This window comes from Lagopus leucura, unplaced genomic scaffold (assembly GCF_019238085.1).
Source record: "Lagopus leucura isolate 7727_CA_CO unplaced genomic scaffold, USGS_WTPT01 Super-Scaffold_100001, whole genome shotgun sequence".
Lineage (NCBI taxonomy): Eukaryota > Metazoa > Chordata > Aves > Galliformes > Phasianidae > Lagopus > Lagopus leucura.
The window spans coordinates 30,323,055-30,343,431 of record NW_024962262.1 but is presented as its reverse complement, the minus strand read 5'-3'; the positions used below and the strand labels follow the sequence as shown (position 1 = coordinate 30,343,431).

General features: G+C 35.3%; 1 protein-coding gene across 1 annotated transcript; it reads left to right on the top strand.

Annotated features, from left to right (window-relative positions):
- Positions 1-5,900: 5,900 nt before the first annotated feature.
- Positions 5,901-9,023, top strand: SLITRK6 (SLIT and NTRK like family member 6). Its single transcript, XM_042867891.1, has one exon. The coding sequence runs from the start codon at positions 5,912-5,914 to the stop codon at positions 8,435-8,437; it is 2,526 nt and encodes an 841-aa protein (XP_042723825.1). The 5' UTR covers positions 5,901-5,911; the 3' UTR covers positions 8,438-9,023.
- The last annotated feature ends 11,354 nt before the right edge of the window (positions 9,024-20,377 follow it).

Here is a 20,377-nt window from a genome sequence, read left to right as displayed (position 1 = left end):
GACTTCTCTGTAGTCTTCAAAATTTTCCTGAAAAGAAAGAACGAATTATTAAGACTTTCATCAGACATCAAACAAAGTATTCCAGAAGAGCCTTGAGGGTTTTTTTCTAATTGTATCAAAATGCAGTTTGTGTCAGTAGTTTTGTCTGTAACGTATAGGCGCCTGAACAGATTATCATATAACATAGAATTTAATAAAGTTTGACACATAGTACTCAGTCATTCTCTGTCAAGGGTTAAATACAAGGCATTGTAATTTCCACCTCTATCTGTTCCAAAATTCAGTACCTGGGGGGATAATTCTGTAGAACATACACATTAGTTAGAGAACTGCTGTCTCCTTACTTATGATATGTGGAGATACTGTAGTTAGTGAAGAATTAAAGAGAAATGATATAAAATACTTTGGCTGTCATGGAAGTAAGTAAGCATGACAGTTTTAGATTTTATTTATACAGCTTCAAAAATTTTAACATTGTTAGAGCAACTATAAAAATGATAAAGATGAACATTTTAAGTAGAATCTGCAAAATTCGTATCAGTTCAGTCTTATCCATCAACAGGCACTTCCAGAAACATTCTTTATAATAACTTAATAAACGATTCTTTCATTTTGGTAGAAAAACAACCATTAGCCATGTTTTTAAAAATCTAGTAAATAAGTAAGGAATAATAAGAAATGACAAACATTCACAGTGTTTTTTTTTTTTAATTATATATGATTATGAAATGCATTTTTGTTTTCTAGTAGTTGATTTATGGAAACATTTTTGTAATCATGTTTTACTCTAGTGGATGTTAACTTAAAAGTGTAGTAAAGTTGTTTTCATTTATGACACAAATGTATAATTACTGATATTCTCCATCTCAATCAAGTATGAGGTATGAGAACCTGTAAAAAATTAAGCACAAAGGATTTTCTCCTAACAAGCCAAAACCTCTATAAATATATACCAATATACATGTATGTATATATTTGATAAAATTTTGGTAACGTACATTATATGGAACATATACCATTATACCTTTTCACCTGGAGGGCTATCAGCACAAAAGGAGTTACTGGAGCCTGACTGGTATAGGGCCTCTGATAAGCAAACTGTTAAGTAATCGGGATGCAATAAGAACAAACAAAATCAGAAATTATATGCTGTACATTATTAATATGCCCAAGTACCAGATCTGTTGTTGCTTACCAAACTGTCTGTGGCCTTGTGGTAGGAGGATGAACAGGAAAACAGCATTTACAGCATGTAAATTCAGCTGAAGCAGTGTAGGAAGGCTGCTCCTTGGATGAATGAAACATTTTTCTGTAGTCCTACAGGGTCTGCTAATCACTTGTTTATGAACACAAAGAAATTAATACTTTATTCAGAAGACACACATTTAAGAATGCTGTCACACTGAGAACAGACCATTTCTCATCAAAGAAATATTTCATGGAATTAGAACAGAATCGCACAAGGATAGGTACTAAAACTCTGTGCTATAGCATCTGTAAAAGAGACAATTATAACTAACCCAGTTCTCGTCCTGCAGAACAAGAGGGGCATTTTTAAATAACACTGACTGCAATCACTGTGCAAACATAATCAGTATGTATTTTTTTATTTTTCAGAAATAAAAGACAAAATCGTAAATAATTTTCTACTCCAGTCACAGTGAGTTGACAACTAGCCGTACAGTTTCATTTATATTTTTGAATAATCCTGCATTTAATTGTGATATACCTATTTTGCAGAGGACAATGTTTCCCTTATGGCATGTTTTGTGAAGTGCTTTAAGTCTGGAATGTTTACAGTATTTAAAGCAAGCATTTACAGATATAAATTAAATGCAAGATCTGTCTCAGAGAAGAAATGAACAAGAGCCACCGTAGGTGGTTTACTGCTTCACAAAATCAACAATTAACAGTTATGCACAAAATAAGTAGCTGAATTTTACTTTCTGAGATTCAGTTAGACACGGGAAAAAAGGAGGTTTGCACGTTGCAGGAGGAAGAGCTGATCTGTCTCAAGGTGGAGCTAGATCTTATATTAAATGACACTGGCAGATTAAAGCTCTCTGTTGGGGAAGGGCTTAAAGGCTGAGTCAAAAGCCAAGAAGGCTCTTTATTCACGCCTACCTCCCAGCCCCTGGCAATCTGACTAATAACAAACTGAGCTAACAAGAAAGACTAGAAAGAGCACAGAGAACACAGAAGCAGCTAGGATCTAAAAATCTGACCAGCCGAGTGATCAAGTAAAGCTGTGCTTAACATCTTGTTTGTTTACTGCATTCGAGTGCTTGCAAACAGTTAACTGTATGCAGAAAAGTCAGCATAGCTGTGAAGTATGCTGTGAATTTTAATTGAGAGAAAAGGAAAACTGCTTACAGGATGGTCTAATGTGCACTCTGTCTGGATTTTTTTCTTTTCAGTTGTACGCTTTGTACTTCGTCTTCTGAGCAAGGATTTTGACTATATGGAGCTGTAGTATCACGAGAGCTTTCAGCAAATAAACTGAGAAGAAAGTATCTATTTTTCACAGAAAAAAATTACATTGCATTCACACGGCTGCTCCAACTGTGCATTACTGAGCATTTCAGGGGGTTTTACTGCTGTACAGGTAAGTAAAATATTCCAGTTTGTTAAGTAGCTCTGAATTTAAGAAATTCATTTCTCAGTACCAATTAGTTTTATTTTTTTCTGTATGATTTTGAATTACTTTTAGGTTAAATGATGGTGGTTTATACTCTTATTGCAAACAGTCTTCCCGGTGCATTTATTCATTTTGTGAAAAGTATATCTGAATAGTAGAATATGCTTATTAAGGAAACACTGACATGATGTCAGTTGAAGGTGGAATGAATAGATGTTACCTTTTATTTTCTGAAGTGCAAAAATTGTCTTAAATACTTTGACTGTGTTCCCTTCAGAAATTAATAAACAATCCTGAAGGCTTTTAGAAAGTGCCACTTCCAGGATGGAGGTTTTGAAATTCCTTGTTTGTTTGTTTTTTTTTTAATAGTTGAATTAAAACAAGCAAAAAATAGAACCCAAGTAAAATGTAAAATAATAATAAAGCAATTTCAGTGTCCTAAGAACCTGTTGTTGATTGTTACTTGTCAATCATGTAAGTTCTTTGCTGTAAAGTGATTAATTCTGAAAGTATTCAACATTGCTTTGTAGAGAACACTGTGACATTTTTTGTCTTTCAGAATTCATACTGCAAAAACACATTATGCAGTTAGACAGTGACCTACTGAAAGCAGATTAACTCAGCTAACTTAAGTTACTAGATAGAATTTTCTGAGAAAGCTCACCCCAGGAAACAGAAAAACATCAAACTTACTAAGTCTTTTAAACCAAATTTTATTTCATTGTGAGTTCATGTTGATCATCTGCCACTGGAAAGCAGTTTTCATTTTACAGTTACAGCCCACCGAGAGTTTCATCAGATGTTCTTGAGTGTTCAGAACAAAACCAAAATTTACAAAAAGGGAAAATAAAAGAATTCTTGTATTATTTTCTAAGTGTGTGTGTGTGTGTGTGTGTGTGTGTGTTTATGTGTGTGAGAGAGTTCTAGCAGTGTTGTCCACAGAAGTATGATGATTAAAATGTGACTGCTTTCCAACTGGTAACAAATGTTATTTTCATTTCTAAGAAGAAGGCTTTCATTTTAATAAATATTCTTTTAAATATGTGCTTGAATGCAACGTGCTTTTCAGATTAGGTTTTTTTTTTTTTCATTTATGTTTCCCCAGGGATTTTTTAACTACAGTTTGCATTTGATGCAGATCAAGGCTGGAATTTCTATAGGGGGAAAAAAAAAAGTGTAGACAGAGGTTCAGCTAGTCATACAGTAGGTTTGGAGATGGCGTCTGTGAAAAGAGCCTGTGTTCTTTTACCTTGGGTCAGTGGAAAATACACTGATGAATATAAATCATAAATAAATTTCTAGCATACTCTGATCCTAGCATTATTCTGCTAGGAATATAGCAAAATATCAAATATCTGTATCAAAATATCTATATCAAAATAAAGTTTTGTTGTGTTGTATCTTACCCTATACACACTGAGAGAAAAAAACCAAACAGCAACTTAAAAGATATAGTAAACATATGCAGTTAGAGTTCAAGGACTGTTCTGTGAGACAAAACAAATTATTTCCTGTACTGAAACAGACATGTACTTAGGGGGCACTTTCAAACACGACAAGTTGCACTCACTACTTCTAAACTCACACATCTGCTTCCAGTTATCAAAATTTTCTAATGGAGAAAACACAGTTCACTTTGCATACATTTACTGTTGGTGTGTGTGTGTGTGTATAAAGCACTCATACCAGAGCACTAAGGTGCTTACATATGTAAGTCCTTGCATCCTTGAGAAGAGGTGCTTCTACTAAGGTAGCACTATTACTAAAAATGTATTTTTGAGAAACATCAAAACATATGGTCATAGTTTGAGAATGCTCATGCATGTAGTTGAATATATTCACAGAAAGGGCTCTAGTCCTTCTGAAATTAACACTTGAAGTAGTTAATTCTGTAGTGATAGTTAATTGTGCAGTGACATTTTGTACTTTCTGTTATAATAAGTTACTTTGAAAATTAATAGAAATTTAGTGTCTGGATTTCTTAAGAAACCTGCTTATATCAGTCATAGAATGGAGTGCACCAAAATGTTGTTCTGTAGTAAATCTTCCATTCCATTTGAAGATTTCACTCCATCCCACATATCAAGAAAAAATTTTCATTCACACAATTAGATAGAAACAGAGAATCTTCACTTGAAAAATGTAGTATAAACAAATTTCAAACAGTAACATATAGTTGACTCAAATGTGTACGTTTTGCTCGAGACTTCAGAGTTGTACAGTAATGATGCATTTCTCAGGTATTGAAAGTTTGAGACCAGTATGGTGGCTGACAATTTAAGTTACATAACTTATTGATGATGCTGCCAATAGTTTTTAAGTAGTAAGGCAAAGTTAACTCAGTGTACATTTCAGAATTCTTGTGTCAATTAATATCTATAATAATTGAAAGGAACCAAATAATCAGTCCCCAAATAATCTCTTTGTTACTTGCCCACCTATTTCTTCTGAAATATACTGCAGTTTATTTTCTCTCTTCTTTTTCTTCAATTGTATACACTATTATGTGTATATTTTATATAATAATGTTACAGTATTAAAGAGGTTTAAAATGTGTTCTTTTACTAAATATACATGAACTACATTATGCCCATTAAAAATTATCTACAAGAAAAACAGTATTTTGTCTACTTCCTTCCCAGTTTGAAGAAATAAGAATTACAGAGGAAATAACTTTTAACTTACATACGTAATGCAGAATCAAAGGAGAAGTTCCCTCTATCCTGTTAGAATATATATATATATTTTTCTTAAAACACACTGTTGAATGAAACCAAATCTTGTATCATCTCTTTAGCAGCTGGACAAAATTAAGCTGAACTTAGAAAGGTACTTTTAAAATCTGCAATGTTATATGGTGACGTAAAAAAAATCCGAAATTTTTAAGCTTTGATGTAAATTGCTTGGGGCAGTAATTTACTATTTCTGTACATTGGTAAACCATATCCTATATAAATTTTATATTTATATATAGGAAATGCTTTTCTGATTATCTTCTACTGAGGTGTATCAGCATGAAAATACTGAAGCACTCCTTATGACTGTCTCTTGATTCAGTACATTAAACTAAATATTTCAAGAAAAGCTGAGACAGGGCAGGTAAGGGATAAGCAATCTCCCTTCCTGCCCCTCCCTCTCCCTGCCCCCCCAAAAAAGAAAGAAAAAAAAAACATACAAAACACAAATTGCACAAATTGTGAAATCATGACTGTTGCTTTTTCTTTTTCCATGCCTCCCCTCACCCTTTCTTTATTATAGAATCTGCTGAGCAAGATGAAGCTCTGGATTTTTGTGGTATGTTCAGTTCTGGTTGCATCTGATCCTTTCCAGTCAGAAACATCTTTTACTAGAATCAGAGGATCTTGTCAGAGTTTGTGTTCCTGTGAAGAAAAGGATGACATTATGATTATAAACTGTGAAGAAAGAGGCATCAAGATGGTGTCAGAAATAAATGTCCCACCATCACGGCCTTTCCATCTTAATTTGTTAAACAATGGCCTGACAATGCTACATGTGAATGATTTTGCTGGCCTTGTTAATGCTATCTCTCTACATCTTGGATTTAATAATATTGCAGATATTGAGCCTGGGGCTTTTAATGGTCTCAACCTTCTTAAGCAACTTCATATAAATCACAATTCTTTAGAAATACTTAAAGAAGATACGTTTGATGGATTGGAAAATTTGGAATTTCTTCAAGCAGACAACAATTTCATCACAGTGATTGAAGCAAGTGCCTTTAGCAAGCTCAGTAGGCTTAAAGTGCTTATTTTGAATGATAATGCTATTGAGTACCTTCCTCCAAACATATTTCGTTTTGTGCCATTGACTCATTTAGATCTTCGGGGAAACCAGTTACAGACACTACCATATGTTGGCTTTTTAGAACACATCGGTAGAATACTAGACCTTCAGTTGGAAGATAATAAATGGGCTTGTAACTGTGATTTGCTTCAGCTGAAGACATGGCTGGAAAACATGCCTCCTCAGTCAATAATAGGAGATGTTGTGTGCAATAGTCCTCCAGTTATCAAAGGCAGCATATTAAACAGGTTGAAAAAAGAATCGCTTTGTCCCATTCCTACTGTCAATGAACTTGAAGATCCTTCAGGGTCACTGCCCTTGGTTGTAACCACCTCTGTAAGTGATAGTCACCTGTCAACTAAGGTCATTCCTATACTGAAAGCTCCTACTAAAGAAACAAATTTAATGCTTCATACTTCAAAACCAACTACACAATTTCCAGGAATCTATTGTCCCATTCCCTGTCACTGCGCCAGCCATATGCTCTCAGGAGTTCTTATGCACTGTCAGGAGCGAAATATTGAAAGCCTGTCTGATTTAGGACCTCCTCCTACAAATCCTAAAAAACTTATTCTAGCAGGAAACATTATTCAGACATTACTTAAGTCAGATCTTATGGACTATGCTAGTCTGGAAATGCTTCATCTGGGGAACAATCGTATTGAAATCCTTGAGGAAGGAGTTTTCATGAATCTGACTAGACTGCAGAAACTGTATCTCAATGGCAATCATCTTACAAAGCTGAGTCAGAATCTTTTCCTTGGCCTTCAGCACCTTGAATACTTGTACCTTGAATATAATGCCATCAAAGAAGTTTTACCAGGGACATTTAATACAATGCCAAAACTTAAGGTCCTCTACTTAAATAATAACCTTTTGCAGACTTTACCACCCCATATCTTTTCTGGGGTGCCACTTGCCAGATTAAATCTGAAAACAAACCAGTTTGCTCATTTGCCTGTGAGCAATGTCTTGGATGAACTGGATATGTTGGTACAAATTGAACTTGAAGACAACCCCTGGGACTGTACATGTGATTCAGTTGGACTGCAAAAATGGATACAAAAGCTGAGTAAGAGTACAATGATGGGTGACATTTTCTGTAAATCTCCAGGACACTTAGAAAAAAAAAAACTGAAATCCCTCAACAGTGAAGTCTTGTGTCCAGATTTAATAAACAGCCCTGCCCTACCAACTCATGCCAGTTTTGTTGTTATAGCAACTTCTACTTCTACTACTAGCAACACTGCAGACACCATCCTGCAGTCGCTTACAGATGCTGTCCCACTTTCTGTTCTAATACTGGGACTGCTAATTGTATTTATAATTATTGTATTTTGTGCAGCAGGAATAGTTGTTCTTGTTCTGCATCGGCGGCGAAGATGTAAAAAGAAACAAGCCAATGAACAAATGAGGGATAGTAGCCCAGTTCACCTTCAGTACAGTATGTATGGGCATAAAACAACACATCACACAACAGAGCGTCCAGCTGCAGCTCTCTATGAGCAACGTATGATTACTCCCATGGTTCAGGTCTATCACGGCCCATCCTTCAGCCCAAAGCATACTGAACAACAAGAAGAGGAAAATGAGAAAGCAACTAATGATTCCAAACATCTCTGCAGAAGTCTCCTGGAAAGAGAGAATAGTTCACCACTTACTGGTTCAAATGTCAAATATACGGCTGCAGATCAATCCGCAGAATTTCTGTCTTTTCAAGATGCCAGCTGCTTGTACAGAAACATTCTTGAAAAAGAGAGGGAACTGCAGCAACTTGGAATCACAGAGTACTTAAGAAAAAATATTGTTCAACTCCAGCCTGAAATGGAAGTACATTATCCTGGAACACATGAGGAACTAAAACTAATGGAGTCACTGATGTACTCCAGACCAAGAAAGGTTTTTTTAGAACAAACTAAAAATGAGTATTTTGAACTCAAGGCTAATTTACATGCTGAGCCTGACTACCTGGAAGTCCTTGAGCAGCAAACATGAAGTGACAACACATTGGGCTTGGGCCAAATTTCTGTATTCCATTTTAAGTTGGAACTGTTGAAAATAAAAGTGCCTTGTAATGACATGTCAACAGTTAGAACTTAAGCACAGCAGTAATCCTAGCAAAAAAACAAACAAACAAACAAAAAACCCTAAAAAACTCAGGGATCACTGTGGGAAGCCATGGGGTTGTGTGTAGACAATATGTCTCAAGTTAAACACGAATTGTGTGATTGAACTGTGAGAGGAAGATTGCTTGTTGCAATATTCCTTAGCATTTTTTAAAGGTGTGTATGGCATTCTCTTTTGTGTACCTAACCTATGAAAAAATGTTTGTTACCTGTACTCTCTGGTTTTCCCCTAGTTTAATTAGATTCCTTAAAACAAACACAAAAAGAAAAATAAACAAGCCCTCACACCTGTGTTTGTAGTTAGAAGCTTAGAGTGTATTAAGTGTTAGTACTGCATACATGACCACTGTCTACAACCACACCTAACGTACTCTTATAATAAATATGAAAGGATTTAAAATGTTGTCATGCTAAATATCCGTTAAAAACAAACAAACAAAAAGAACAAATTTTGTGTATCCATCCACTGACAGAGAGCCTGCGTGTATTTAATATTTTATATGGAACTTCATCATATGGATTCTTTGTCAGTATGAGGAACAAAAAATATATGTGTTTACCCAACATCTTACAAGAAGAACTGCAAGCCTTTTGATACCCTATCTGATAGCTTTACTTAAGTTTGGACAATCTTTTCTTAAGCTGCTGCTATAAAATATTGTGCATCACTGGTGTTTCAACTCACGATCATGAGCAATTGGAAAAGATATTGAGGTTCAGCTGTATATATTGCTGTATTTAATAAGTTTGATTTTTATATATCTATCTATAAATATAATTTCTGTGCTGGCTTTAACTATCCTTGGAGGCAATTAGTTTGCTGCAACTAGGAACTTCCAGGTGAAAAAGCAGGTTCTTTCCTTCACTACCCAAAAGCAATTTCCAAATAGAATAACTGCAACAAAATATATGTGTGAGGAACAGTAATAGTATTTAGCTGTTGTTTGTACAATAATGTTATATTTTGCAGAATCTAGAAGAAAGTAAAGTGTTGTGGGAAAAAATACAAAAAGTAGAACATGTCAGATTTATTTTTGCAATGAATTCTAGCTAGATTTATATATACTATTTATTCTGTATAATTTTTTTTTTTTTTTTTTTTTTTCAACTCACTAGAAAAGAAAAAAGCTTATTCCTAGCTGCCTTTCAGGAAATTTAAGGAACTGGTCAGTGAAAATGAAATAAATAATTTTTAAATGTCTTTTTTTTTTTTTTTTTTTTTTTTTTTTAAATTTTAGAATTCACTTTTTAAAGAATAAGGCAGCAATTTCTCCATGCACAAGTTTAGAATTGTTCAGAAATTGTCAGAAGACAATGTTTTTCATTGTTGTCATGTAGACAGGATTGTCTTGTCTGGAGTGCAGTAAGGTCATTCAGTTTCTGTGCATGACTGACGCAGTGCCAAAACACAGATTCTGACCTTCACATATCTTTCTCTGAGTAAATCTTCTGACTATGCATGAAGAACTTCCATTTTGCTAATTTTCACTTGTTGAGCTAAGGATCAACTGAATTGCTACAATTCTACATAAGAATGCCAAATTTTACATTGAAGTCTTGATAAATACATTGAAGTCTTGATAAATATTTCAGAGATATACTCTTTACTTTATCTTACTGCTGATGTATTGCCTATATGTATATACAAATGTGAGTTCTTCATTTTATTTGCACAGAGGTTTATAGGTTTCTGACATATTTTTTTCTATATTATATACACAAGTCAGATTCTCAGTTCTTTCAAATTTGCATAAAGATAACGTCTTAAATGGTGCTAGTCTATTTTCTGTAACTTGAGGATCTGACCACTTGTCTCTGTTAACAAATCAATTTCCTTATTAACGTTTTTGAGAAGTCATCACTTTACTATCGAAAGCAAACTCCTTTGTTTCCAAGAATCATAATGCTATTTGTTAGAAAATAATATTTCCTCTTTTTATAAATGAGAATAATTTAGTTTAGAATGCCTCTGTATTCATAAGAATTAGGAAGAGTAAATCTGGTTACACTTTATGTTTTCTTACTGTCTTTGTTCTAGACAAGGGTAATGCTGAGTACTGCTTGAGGAGGTGAGAATAAGACAAAGTTAGAAAACACACTATATTAACTTTAATTATTTTAAAGACATGTGAATGGATTTCACGGGCCTGTCACAGATTCTGTGGAAACCCAAACCTTGTTCTCTAGGAGAGACCAGAGTTCAATTGAGATTGCATAGAGCATTAAAGTGACACTAGTTTTCTACATTTCAGCATTTAAATTCCACTCAGAAAATAACCTAATAATAACCAATGAAAAAAATGAATTCAGTCAGTGGGTACTACACTAATAACTGACTGAATTTTGAATCTGCCCCACAGAGGTTGTTATTTTCTAAATTCTCAGGGATTTAAAATTTGTGCAGAGAGAAAAATAACAAATATTTATATGGTACATTATAAGCTTTAGTACTTCAGTATTTTGGTGTCTTTCATTTCAGTAGTAATTTCTATTAGCAAAAATGGGTGTAAAATTCATACTCCGTAATTGGCAAGATGCAGGGAAATGATAATTCAGGCCCTCAGGCTTTGATTTAAGAAAAATAGTTTCAGACTAAAGATAATTGCCACATGCACAGATGTCACTTTGCTTAGGTGTTAACAGAAAATTGGCAGAATGCTGAGGACAACTGTGTGACAAAACATTCTTCTTCACTGCCATCTCAAGGCACCCGAAAAAAGAATGGGCTAAACTCAAAGCAACTCAGTTACAAAGCTGTATCAGAGGATCACTCAGAACGAATGAATAGAGCTTTAGCTTTTAGCTTTTCCTCAGATGGGAGATTCACACCATTCATTATATCAGGGTGACTGTACTCTGTGGTAGTCTGTAAAAGTGCAAGAAGTTTTGCAGTATCCAGGAATCACAAAAATATGTCACATCATCCATTTTCCTATCATCTGTTCCTGTTGGACCATCATGTATTAAATGTTTGTATAACAAGGTAAGAGCAGGTCTGTCTGTTTTCTTTCCTCATAGTAACATCCTAAGACTGTTCTTTTCCAGATATGAAGAAAAAGTATATTGCCATAAAACAAAGAATTTGGCTTTATATGATTATTCTTCAGCTGAGGAATATCAATATTAGCTGACATAAATAAAATCAGAACACAAGGAATGTAGTATATTTGAAAAGGAAGAGGATGAAATATCTATTTGTAAAAGTTCCTTGGAATGTATTCACTACAGCAATTAGAAAAGTTACCTAATATTATTACTGTTTCTGGAAACTTGGAAAATTTATTCAGATTTTTTTTTTTTTAAGCCATGTTCTGATATTTATTTATTTTCTCCAATGATAGATAAAATAAAGTGGTTTCATACCTTTCACTTAGTTAGAATAATGGAGGCTGGAAGAAAAGCTGGAAACTTGACAGTCTGCAGCAAAATGAATCCATTTTTCTCTTCTCAGCATGATCTGTGCAAAAGCACGAACTGTTTGCAATAGTGCTTTATCAAGCACACTGGTGTACTTGACAGGTATGTCATAGTGTCATAGTTGCTAGGGTACTTCCAGATAACCAACACTACTATTTTCCCTCTCATATTTGAGAGAATAAAATATACAAATAGCAATGTGGACCTAATCCCCAAATAAAATGAAAACAAAAACAAACAAACAAACAAAACAACAAAACAAAACAAACAAAAGCAGCAACAAAAAAAAGCTGCATATGTGCACTTATTTTATTTTGGCTTTTCTATTTAACCTCATGAAAGTCAAATGCATTTCCTTTTATTTCTTCTACATTTTTTTTTCTCATAAGCTTTTTATATCAATACTGAATATATTAACTATAGTAATGCCTTTTCAAGCTTCTGAGCAAAAAAAAAAAAAAGCAACACTCCACAAAAACACTTCCTATCAGAAAAATGAATTTGCATGTAAAGCAGTGCATTTGCCTATTCAGTATTTTTACACATTCTTCTCCATTAGAATGACATATCTTCTCTAAACAAATTCTAAAATGAAAATAAGTCTGTGCTTTCTGTCTGTGATGTGTCGAAGCTACAGGATTTGCATGTGAACTTTCTTCACCTGTAGTTATTGTTTCTCAATTTGGAACCTGAGGATCAGGTTCTGTCCCCTCTCTTCATGACAAAGAAGTTCCCAGTATAACCTCTAGTAGTAGCAGATCTTTATATAATATGCTGTTTACATATGCAGAGATTGCTAATAGCATAGTATTCTAAACTGAGAAGTTATGTATGACTGAAAGGGCCATCTATCTTACCAAGGTCCTAGTATCTGAATATAAAATGTATATTTACTGCAACAAAAACCATCATTTCAGAAGGTTTAGACTTAGAGACAAGTGAAAAAAAGGACACTTGAGTCTCAAAATCGTCATCAGAAGGAATTCTGAATTATATTCTGGGATGCAGTTTTCTAGAGCCATACAGCTTATCAGCCACACCAGAACAATCTGTAAGTTTCATGCAGATACACTGAAGCCATTACCAGTACTTCTCTTAATTCAAAAGATTAGCTGATACCTTTGCTGAAGACAGCATTCTTCTATTCTCTTGTGATGCCCCAGTACAGAATACCTCAGTTTCCATTATGGACAAATACTTCTCAGACACAAATAGCTCTCTAGCAGTAAAATTGAAACCTACTCCTTGGGGAAGTTTTAAATGTGTTCATTGCCTTCAGTTTTCTGTTCCTTTGGCACTTGATATTAGGTGCATCCTACTGGATTTGGGACAGGGAAGACCAATATATTACAGAGCCTGTTTGATAGTTCAAAAGATTTGTCCCTTCTTTATTTTCCAAAGTTTATGATATTCTTGGACTTGTTCCAGGTATTGGTATCAAATCCCTTTTTTTTTTTTTTTCTTTTTTCTTTTTAAACTTAAAATATAAATGAGCTGTAGGTTAAGACAGTATCAGGAACTTACTTGCCATACTGAAAGGATACAGCATGACATTTTCTTTCCTGTACATCTCCTAGCAGTCAGCTTTGGCCTTTTGACACAACAGAATAAATTCTTAAGAGCGACAGTCTAATGGGAAGCAGATAACCTCAAGAAAAAAGTAAAACACCAGCTGCTGTTCAGCTCTATGAAAGCAAGATGTGATTAATTGTTTTTGTTGCTCTATCTACTTCAACAAGATGGTGTGCATATGTTCCTCTTGTTATTACTACAAGACCTTCTATAACTTAGTTCATGCTATAGAGTGATGGCATAGAGAAAAGAAGCAGCAACTTAATTTTTATATATCAAAGAGTAGTGTTACTATTATAATTTCAGCTGTTTACTTCTCATTTTGAGACAAATTATTTTAGGAAATATGATTTTAAAAAATCTTGCGATTGCAATTAATTAACTAAAAAACTACAGATGAGTACATAATTAACTGTTCAAACAGAAAGAGATCTGGAGTAGTTTATATGTGCAGAAATCTGTCCTAGGGAACATTAGCACTGTTGTTCTCCTTTTTAAATAAACTATAACAGTTATTTTGTTAGCTCATGAAACTACTATTTTTAGTCCAAATTAAGAGCCATATAAGTATTCTTTTTGCATTTTTTAATTAAAAACCAATATAACACTTTCATAATTATGCATATTTAAGTTAAATACCTATTAGAAATATCCATACTAAGACATAATAAAAAGACCAATGCAGCGAAATATAATCTAATACCCTTCTCTTTCCTCCGTGTAAAAGCAACACAGTGTACTGTGAAAAAAATGTGTATAGAATCATAGAATCATAGAATCACTAAGGTTGGAAAAGACCTAAAAGATCACCCAGTCCAACCGTTCACCTATTCCCAATAGCTCCTACTAAACCATGTCCCTCAACACAACATCCAGTATTTCCTGGGTAAGAAGAATGAACAGATAAATTATTTTTTATCTTAGTTATATTTACTTTTGGAGATGTGAAATATTTTGAATTTGTCCCTACGGTACAGTGTGATTGTTAGTTCATATGAGCTTGCAAATACATAAGAAATTCAGATTTAGAACAATGAAATGCATATATTTATTAACACAAAGATGTAACTAATAGGCTACGTAAACATGTCCTTTTGTAAATAAAAAGATATTTGCACTTTTAAGAAGATACTGTGTGTCAAATATCCTTTGAATATACCTTCAAAATGGGATCCCAAAGATTCTTTTATATCTTTAAGAAACATGTTAAATGTGAGACTCAGGCTGTCAGTGCTGAGCTTGTTCATGGTCACCCAGACAGTTTGGATGTTTAGATATTTGAAGGTCACTGAAAAACTTCAAAGACAAGATGCTGAAGAGAAAGACTAAGAGTTAAATATTTTTTAGATGGCTCTTTTCATCATACCCAATTCAATATTCCATGGAATTAAATAATGATTTAAGGATGAATACAAAAGACTAATAAATCAGAAATGCAGCATATAGATGCCACTGTTCACAAATGGGAAATGAATCCATGAGATATCATGGAAAGAAGATTAAAATAGACTTCAACAGTCTTGTATTATGTAAGTGTCTTTAAGTACCTTATAACCTCAGAAAAAAATGATGGCTGAGAGGGGATTGTTGTGCATTGATCACTCATGCATACAGATTTTCTGAAGGCAAATGCTGGGGAGGACAGCTAACTGCTGCCATACATGATACTATGAAGGCTGAATCATGTTCAATAGATTCTAAGATAATTATGTGTTATAAGTTTAAAACTGTCACTGCTCTAAGCTCTGAAGTGTCATCTGACATCAACAGGACTTCTTGCAGACTCAGATTCCATGAAATGTTTTATTCATAAAAACCTCCACAGAAAAAAACCAGAAGCTTTATTATTTTCCTACTTAAAGACAGTAGAAAAATCTTATTCCTTCCGAACTTTGTTTCCTGTCTTGATATGAAGGCGTTAAAGCTAAGTAAATATCTATTTCAGATCTTGATTCTGCATAAATTTGTTAGAAGTCTATACTTTTGTCTGCAATGTTGTATGTATGTGTGTGTATTATACACACATACACACTTTACACTTGTAAGTGCAAAAACTTAAAGGTGTTGCTGCACCAAGTTTTTGACCATCCATAATGAGTTATGAGGAGATAAGATCAGCTACAGCTCTCTAGAAGCAAATCAGATAGTAATGTCACATAAGAGATTAGCAGCAGATGTAGCAAAGTTTTTTTGTTTGTTTGTTTGTTTGTTTGTTTGTTTATTTGCTTGTTTCCTAAAGGAAATTCCTAAGAATTATGATAGTTTAATATTATATTAATCTTCTAATTTAAACCTCTGAATGGTAGTACAAACCTGGATACATCACTAACAAAACAATACTTAGCCAGAAGAGGAAAAACAAAATTCAAAATCAGAGATATTAAAGACAAGTATGTGATAGACTATACAGAGAACAAAGTATCAGTACTTGAAATAATTTAATCTTCTTCCTTTAAAAATCTTGTTTTATGATTTTTTTTTTATTTACCTGATCTTTGGGTTAAAACAATGCCCATGTTTTTTTGTCCTTTCTTGGAACTTCCTCATAGAATTGAGACCAAAGATTTACCACAGTATTAACTGTGTGTACCTGTGCATTAGATCAACTATGTTCCTTACCTTGAAGTATTTCTTGCTTTAAAAAAACCCTTATATATATTATAAATATTGTCTTGATCCTGTTGTCATGATTTTATGCACCAGGTGATGATGCAGTCTCTATTCTGGAGTTTCCAAAACAGAAGTGATGGCTAATGTCTTAATAAATTTGATAGCATATATTTCTTTTATTTTGTTTGTTTTCTCTTTTAGGGTAAAAATCTCTAAATAAAAATGAATGAAACAAGCTAGTGAAATTTTCAGCTTGATGGAAAGAATGTGTTTTCAATAAACACAGTATTTCATACATTGCCAAAAGTAACTTTTTAAAATTATTTTATTTTTCTGTCAATAATGAAATACTTCAGTAAGTCAAACAGTTCTGCTCTGATTTATTTTGATATTATAAATCCCAAAGAAGTTGTAGGAGATAAGCATATGATATATTTTTGTTGAAAAAGTTTAATCACTGAACAGCATTTTTCATTGTATTTTTATATTTTCCCACCTAGCTTGACTGCTAGAAGGCCTGGTCACACAAAATAGGGGTTTGAAATATATTTTGCCATCTCACAGTCTGTATTATAGAAATCCTGCGTTAGTTTCATTTACTAAGAAAAAGGGAAGAGAATAATTCACATTGGAATTTAGTTACATTCAGTTCAGACTTTTCTGCTAGTGGAACTGTGTGTGAAACGCAATAACTGATTTCCATTGTGTAAGAGGATTATCATTTCTCATGAACTCATTAGAATGCAAATTACAAAGACAAGATGCCAGACTCTTACAGACTGCCAGGACTAAGAGCATCTGCAATAGTTGTTCTTGTATTAGTATCAGATGATTCCCCTGATGTGAAACAAAGACATGAAGCAGATGAATTGCAATATGTATTTAATGTTTACAACGTATGTATACAATGTGCTTGTAAGTGAAAGAGCTAGGGCTGGATTCCCACAGTCTTAAACAGCTTTTAGTTTTGAATCAAAATTTTACAAAGCAATTATTTTCTGACTAGTTTACAGAAAGTGCTATGGGTATAAGAGAAAGAAATATGGTAACTTTTGAGAAGTGTCTATTTTTTTAATTAGGAATTTGTAAAGTTAACGTCTTTATGAAGAGGTTGTCTATCCAGTACGTGAAAGAGTTCATAAGCAGGAGGAAAAACACCTTTCACATGGTCTGACAGTGATTAGGGAGGAATGGCTTTAAACTAGTAGAACAGAAATTTAGATTAGATATTAGGAGAAAGTTCTTTACTCAGAGTTGTAAGGCAGTGGAACAGGCTGCCCAGAGAAGCAGTGGATGTCCCATCCCTGGAGTTGTTCAAGGTCAGGTTCATGTTAAGTTTTTCATCTACTAGGATCCATAAATCCTTCTTAGCAGGGCTATTCTCAAGGAGTTATTCTGCCAGTTTGTATGCATATCTGGGATTACATGTACCCAAGTGCAACATCTTGCACTTAGCCTTGTTGAACCTCTGGTTTTTCATGGGCCAGTCTTTCAAGCTTGTCAAGGTCTCTCTGGATGGCATCCTTTCATATTCTGTATCAACTTCACTACTCAGCTCTCAGCTTGGTGTCATTTGCTCTGCAGAAGTTTTGAATTCTGACTTCATTTTTTGCCAGGCCTATCCTCTTCAAGGCTACAAGCTCTACCTGGGCATGATCACTGCAGTCCAGGGTGCCTCCAATTTTAACCTCTTTCATGAGCTTGTTTGCATTGGTGAGTGCCAGGTCCAGAAATGCTTCTCCTCTGTTAGATTTGCCTAATATCTGGATCAGGAAGTTATAATCAACACACTCTAGGAGTCTTCAGGGTTGCTTGCAGCCTGCCGTAATGCTTTCCCAGCAGATATCCAGGTGGTTGAAATCCCCCATCAAGTTGAGAGTCTGTGAACAGCACAGTTCCTACAGCAGCAGCAGCAGCAAGCAGGCCTCATCCACAGACTCCTCCTGATCAGATGGACTGCAATAGACCCTGATATCCTTTATTGATATGGTCCCGGATTTTCACCCACAGTTTCTCAACCTGATTGTCACTGCTTCTCAGAGCCAGCTCTTCAGACTCTATCCATCTCTTAACGTAGAGGGCAACTCTCCCACCCCTCCTTGCCTGCCTATCCCTTCTGAAAAACTTGTAGCCCTTGATAGTTGTGCTTCAGTAATTCTCAGACCCTTTTCTGTCACATCTAGTTTAAAGCTGGGTAATCAACCCAGTCAGCTTGCTTCCTAGAACAGTTTTACCCCACATGCTCAGTTTCATTCCATCTGATGTCCACATACTTCTTTAAGGCCTGTCCAAGATCATAGAATTCAAAGCCTTGATCATGACACCATCCATACAACCAGTCATTTATCTGACCTGTTCTCCTCCTTTCTGGGTCCCAGATGCCAAATTGGAGGACAGAAAAGAACACTACTTATGCTCCTGATCCCTTCAGTGTGTTTCCTAGGAATTCAAAGCTTCTTAATGTTCTTCAGTTTCCTTGTTTCAGCTTCTTGTGACCCAACTTGAAAGAGAACGAATAGATAGTAGTCTTCCAGTTTTATCAGAGACAGTAGCATCTTGATATCCCTAACAAATGCCCCTGGTAGACAGAAAACCTCTCTGAAGAGGTAATCTGGGCAGCAAACTGGGTCCTCTGTGACCCTCAGTGAGGAGTTCTCACTTACTAGGACTCTTTGCCTTTTTTTGGTAGCACTAGTTTTTATGTGATGCTTTCATTGACCCTGCTTAATGTGCATTTAATTTCATGGGGTGTGACTGCTGTATAAAACCTTTGAACATTCCTCAAGAAGCAAATATTAAAAGTTCAGAAACAGGTCATCCCTGTGTGCCATAAGTTGAAATGGCAGAAAAGAAGACCAGCTGACTGAACAAGATGCTGCTTGAAGACCCAGGGGAGAAAAAAAAAAAAAAAGTTTACCACTGTTGGAAGACGGGGCAGGCAACTCAAGAAGAGCAAAAGGATGTTGCTAGGATATTCAGAGGGAAAACTAGAAAGGCAAAAATCAAGCAAGAACTTAATCTGGTCAGCAACGTACAGTGCTGCTCAGTGCTGGTGTATTATCAACAATGTTTTTCTCCTAAAGCCAAAACATATCATCACACCAGACATAATTAAGAAAGTCAACTCAGTCTCAACTGAAACCTGGACAAGGGGGAGGGCCAAGGAGAATTTCTGTCTTTCACTGAATGAGGTGGGAAACATTACTGGCAAGGATAAGGAAAAGGCTGAGGTTCTAAATGCCTTCTTTACTTCTGCTTTTAATAGACCAGTTGTCCTCAGGATGTTCATCCCCTCTGATCTGGAAGACAAGGATGGGGAGCAGAAGAAATGCCTCACAGTTCAGAAGGAAACAGAGACCTGCTACTCCACCTGGAGTGTCATATGTCCATGGGGCCAGATGGGATCCATCCAAAGGTACTGAGAGAGTTGGCAGAAAGTGATTGCCAATCCATGTTCTACTGGAAAGGTTCCAGATGACTGGAGACTTGGGAATATGGTGTTCAAATACAAGAAAGGTTGGAAGAATGATCCAGGGAAATATAGCTCTGTCACCTGACCTTGGCATTGGGGAAGATCATGGAGCTGATTGTCTTGATTGAGATCACACAGCATATGCAGGACAACCAGGGGATAAGACCTAGCCAACATAGGTGTGGCCAACACTACCAGAAGGCTGTGCAGCCATTTAGCAAGACCTGAACAGACTGGAGACTGGGCAGCAAGAAACCAGATGAGGTTTAACAAAAGCAAGTGCAAGCCTTGCACCTGGGAAGTAATAACTGTGAGTATCAGTACAGGTTGAGGCGTGAGCTGCTGGAGAGAAGCTCTGTGGAGAAGAACCTGGGGGTCTTGGTACATGACAGGTTGGCCATGAGCCAGCAGTGTGCCCTCGTGGCCAAGAAGGCCAATGGGATCCTGGGGTGCATTAAAAGGAGCGTGACCAGCAGGTCAAGGGACGTGATTCTCCCCCTCTACACTGCCCTGGTCAAGCCTCAACTGGAGTACTGAATTCAGTTCTGTGCTCCCTGGTAAAAAAAAAAAGACAGGGATCTCTTGGAGAGAGTCCAGTGGAGGGCCACAAAGATGATAAAGAGCCTGGAGCATCTTCTCTATGAGAAAAGGCTGAGAGACCTGGGTCTGTTCAGCCTTGAGAAAAGAAGACTCGGAGGTGATCTTATTAATGTTTATTAATCTCCTAAGTATGGGAGT

What these genes read in the sequence shown, in the direction of transcription:
- SLITRK6 (XM_042867891.1), top strand. Translation starts at nt 5,912, where the DNA reads ATGAAGCTCTGGATTTTTGTGGTATGTTCAGTTCTGGTTGCATCTGAT.